At 32.7% G+C, this 4,377-nt stretch overlaps 1 protein-coding gene across 1 annotated transcript; it reads left to right on the top strand.

The window, feature by feature from the left end:
• The first annotated feature begins 278 nt into the window (after nt 1-278).
• Nucleotides 279-3,680, top strand: LOC133690313 (probable glycosyltransferase At5g20260). The gene is made up of 4 exons (XM_062110559.1): nt 279-610; nt 725-879; nt 2,329-2,683; nt 2,863-3,680. The coding sequence occupies exons 1-4, from the start codon at nt 374-376 to the stop codon at nt 3,523-3,525; spliced, it is 1,410 nt and encodes a 469-aa protein (XP_061966543.1). The 5' UTR covers nt 279-373; the 3' UTR covers nt 3,526-3,680.
• The last annotated feature ends 697 nt before the right edge of the window (nt 3,681-4,377 follow it).

Raw genomic sequence — 4,377 nt, 5'->3', positions numbered from 1 at the left:
ATTAATTTTACTTTTATAGTAACTATTTTCTGGTTTTTAAACCAAATTATATATATAAAAAATACAAATTTGAATCGAACTGAACATTTATTTTCATTATAGTTCGGTTTTTATTAAGAGCACATTATGGTTCTCTTCAAAATTCTTTTGTTATTTTGTATTCAGTATATTATTTTCAAAGAAAATTTCTTATGTTTTTTGGGTTAAGATTTTTTTTTATTTTATATTTGATTTCATTTTTAAAACACAAGAAGTTGGCGAGGCTTAGTTAGAGAATTCTACACAAACCCCGTTCTAGTCTCTTCCTACCTTGACATATAAGAACCCTAGATATATAGCAGATAGTTCACCACTCAGAGAACAACCTATCCCCATGGCAACCTTTAGTTGCCCCATACATTTCATTCTGCTCTCAACCATTTTTCTCCTCCTACTTATCTACCACTCTCCATTATTCAAAAACAATCAAACTATAATTTCCCCTCCTTTAACCCCAATATTTAACCAACACAAATCTAACAGCAACACCACTCAAGCTCTTCCACAAGTTGGATCACCTTTAACTTCTACCAATATTGCTCTAAACAATAGCATTGTTAGCCACAAAAAAGTGATCATCAACATTCTTCTTCTTCTTCTTCTTCTTCTTCTTTTCTTTTTGGTAAGAAACTGTTTGTTTGGCTTGACTGATGATTTTATTTCTCATTTGTTTTTCATGTTGTAGAAGAAGAGTAGTATAGAGAGAATTGAAGCAGATTTAGTAAATGCGAGGGTGGCTATACAAGAAGCAATTCGCAGAAAGAACTATACATTAACTGAGAAGGAGGATGCTTTCATTCCCAGAGGATCCATGTACAGAAACGCATACGCATTTCATCAGTTAAGTTTCTATTGACCACTCCTTTTTTTTTTTTTTAATGTTTATACTACTACACATTAATTCCTATAGTGTGATGCATGGTTGTATTGTTTTTTCACCTAAGAAATACTGCCGATTCTAATATTTGCTCACTTATCTAACGTAAAATTGGAATTCTTTTCAATTTATTTCTTTAATCATGTTGATATCTATATATAAAATTTAAGAAGTCAAGTCTTATTTAAATATATCATTTCTAGGAAGAGTTTTTATGTATATTACATGTAAAAAAGCTCTACTCAAGAGGTGTTTTATTTTACTTTTGTTTTTTTTTTAGAAGAAGGAGAAGGAAGGTTAATCAACCCTGTGATTACAATCTGTGTTAATTTAATCAAACTTTATTTTTTTTTTGCTTAAAAGACTAATTAAACATTGGCGTTCCCATCAACCGAAACATTATGAAACATGGAATAATAACAAAGTGTTTCTTAGTCTATGATTTTGATTTTTAAGGATTTCTATAAGAAATGTTTTTTTTTTAAAAAAAAATTGTCATGGGATCGATCATTATTGGTTCGTTATTTCAGCTGAGTTCTTGGACAACAACTATCTTGCATTTTATAATTATTTTAGGAAAAAGAAAAAGGGAAAGGTGTTAAGTACGTAGCGATGCGCGCATTGATGCTAACTTAGTAGTCTTCGAAACAATCAAAATCATATGATAAAATATGTTATTTTGAGATTATCAAAATATTGCTACCAATAGGGACTGATTTGAAATGTTTTACTTTATTTAGGGATCGGAATTTGTTGAGGCATGTGGCCTGGTAAAAGCTAGCCCTGTTTTCGGTAGCATATAACGAGTAGAACGGGCATGCCTCCGTATTCCCATTTGCATCCCCCCCCCCCCCCTCACATCTATGTTAGCCCATAATGGCGAGACACGTAAATTTTCATAGTACAATTAAAATTAAAATTAAAAGGGGGCTTGCTTAGTTGCTTTTATTATGGGTTGTCTAAATGCACTGTATACAGCACTGTCATTCTACAATGAATATATTGTTCATTCTCCTACTTCTTCTTTTTTCTTTTTTCAATTTTATCCTTGTAGTTAATGTTTGTATCGATTCATGTGCTATAGTTTACTTTTATTTGTATTCTATCCATATACGAGGTCTCTAAAACTAGTTGGATGCTCATGATTTCTTTTTTCTTTTGTTTTTTTAATGATAAGGGTTTCTTTGGACTAGCTTCTGTATCAACTAGACCAAGTCCCTCTCTACTCTAGATGTTTTAAAGGCACACCCTCCACATCGACTTGACATACTTAGAAAAATTTAATAAATATTCTTGAAAGTCAGACTAGAAAATCAAGAAAAGCAGCCATCTCCTTAACCACTGAGCTTTATTTCTTGCTATTTATTACACGTACAGGATTGATTAACAAGGTTTTCTTCTGCCTTAATCAGGAGTTATTCAGAGATGGTAAAGAGATTCAAGATATGGGTCTACAGGGAAGGAGAAACGCCCATGGTTCACAACGGGCCCATGAAACATATCTATTCAATTGAGGGCCAGTTCATCGATGAAATGGAGAGTGGGAAGAGCCCGTTTTTAGCCAGCAATCATGATGAGGCCCACGCATTTTTTCTACCAATCAGCGTGGCTTACATTGTTGAGTTCGTTTACTTGCCTATCACCACCTATCATCGTGAAAGACTAGTGAGAATCTTCAAGGACTATGTTACAGTCGTAGCAAATAAATATCCTTATTGGAACAGAAGCAGAGGTGGTGACCATTTTATGGTTTCTTGCCATGATTGGGTACGTACGTAGCTATTTATGTAGAATTGAAGTTCTGGTGTGTCTCTTCGTAGACAATCTGATAAGATTGAAACCTAGCATGTCCCCTGCAAAAAAATGACACGGGGACTGAAGTTCTAGTTATACTAACGTTGCGACTGCACATTTGGAATTCTCGTGCATTTTCCTTGTAATTTCAGGCACCACAGGTCTCGAGAGATGACCCAGAACTATACAAGAATCTGATAAGAGTGATGTGTAATGCCAACACTTCTGAAGGATTCCGACCAAGAAGAGATGCTACACTGCCGGAGCTGAACTGCCCCCCCTTAAAACTCACTCCAGCATGCCGTGGCTTAGCTCCCCACGAACGCAAGATCTTAGCATTTTTTGCAGGAGGTGCGCACGGAGACATACGCAAAATCTTGCTTAAACATTGGAAGGAAAAAGATGACGAGATCCAAGTTCATGAATACTTACCAAAGGATCAAGATTACATGGAATTAATGGGGCAAAGCAAGTTTTGTTTGTGCCCTAGCGGTTTTGAAGTGGCTAGTCCTAGAGTGGCGGAGTCAATTTATTCAGGATGTGTTCCGGTTATTATTTCTGACCATTATAATTTACCATTCAGTGATGTTCTTGACTGGAGCCAGTTTTCGGTACAAATTCCAGTGGAGAAAATTCCTGAAATTAAGACAATTTTGAGAGGAATTTCGTATGATGAGTACCTGAAAATGCAGAAGGGAGTGATGAAAGTGCAAAGGCATTTTGTGCTTAACCGACCGGCTAAGCCATATGATGTTCTTCATATGGTGCTTCACTCAGTGTGGCTTAGGAGGCTCAACATTAGGGTGCCTCATTGATTTTAGTCAGTAAAATTATACAATTTTTAATGATCATGACACGCATCATAGCTAGGACTAGTATATTTGACCGTATTCTATCGCGGATTGGATTATTTTTTTTTAAACTTAAAAAAGTAATAAGATTATGAAGGTTTAAAACTTTAACACAATAATTTTTTTATATTGAAATGATATCAAATTAGATTAAATTCAATCACTTGCTATTTAAGTTATGAATTTCAATAAATTTAATAACTTTGTTGTTTTTATAAATTATTTTTATTTAATTTTATGATACCATTGGATGTTTTTAAAATCAAACACCAATATTAAAAAAGATATTTATTTGAGTTTGTGATAACCTTATAGAAAATAGAAAAAAATAAACAATAAATTCCATTTCTCAACCAATCCAATATTGTAGAAGAGTGAAATAAAAAAATAATTAAAAAAAATTAAAGGACCAGAAATAAAAAAAAAATATAAGGTTTAATGGATAAACCTGCTAAACTCGTGAATTGGGTAACCCGGGTCAACATGTTAAATCCGCAAACCAGGTAATGGACTCCATTAGGATTAATAACTTGTTTTTTTCTAAACTATTGTTTATTTAACTATATAATAACAAAAATTGATGATCATAAAATTGAACATCAAATCAATACTGAGATTTTTTTTAAGACTATGGTAATCTCATAAAAAACAAAACGAAATAAATTATAAAATTCAATTCTCAATCAGTCAAATATCAAAGAATAAAATTGAAAATAATAAATTAAAAAAAAAAGAAAAGTTAAACTCGCCATATCCATCAACAGGCTCATGAATTTTCTAAAATTTAATAATACGTTTTTTTAAAACTATTTTTTA

Source organism: Populus nigra, chromosome 3 (assembly GCF_951802175.1).
Source record: "Populus nigra chromosome 3, ddPopNigr1.1, whole genome shotgun sequence".
Classification (NCBI taxonomy): Eukaryota; Viridiplantae; Streptophyta; class Magnoliopsida; order Malpighiales; family Salicaceae; genus Populus; species Populus nigra.
The sequence above is the reverse complement of the archived record's forward strand: the minus strand, read 5'-3'. Positions and strand labels throughout refer to the sequence as shown.

Excerpts from the sequence above, each read along its gene's own strand:
- LOC133690313 (XM_062110559.1), top strand. The coding sequence starts at position 374 with ATGGCAACCTTTAGTTGCCCCATACATTTCATTCTGCTCTCAACCATT. Across the intron at positions 611-724 it reads GCATTGTTAGCCACAAAAAA|AAGAAGAGTAGTATAGAGAG; the intron begins GTGATCATCAAC and ends TTCATGTTGTAG. Across the intron at positions 2,684-2,862 it reads TGGTTTCTTGCCATGATTGG|GCACCACAGGTCTCGAGAGA; the intron begins GTACGTACGTAG and ends TTGTAATTTCAG.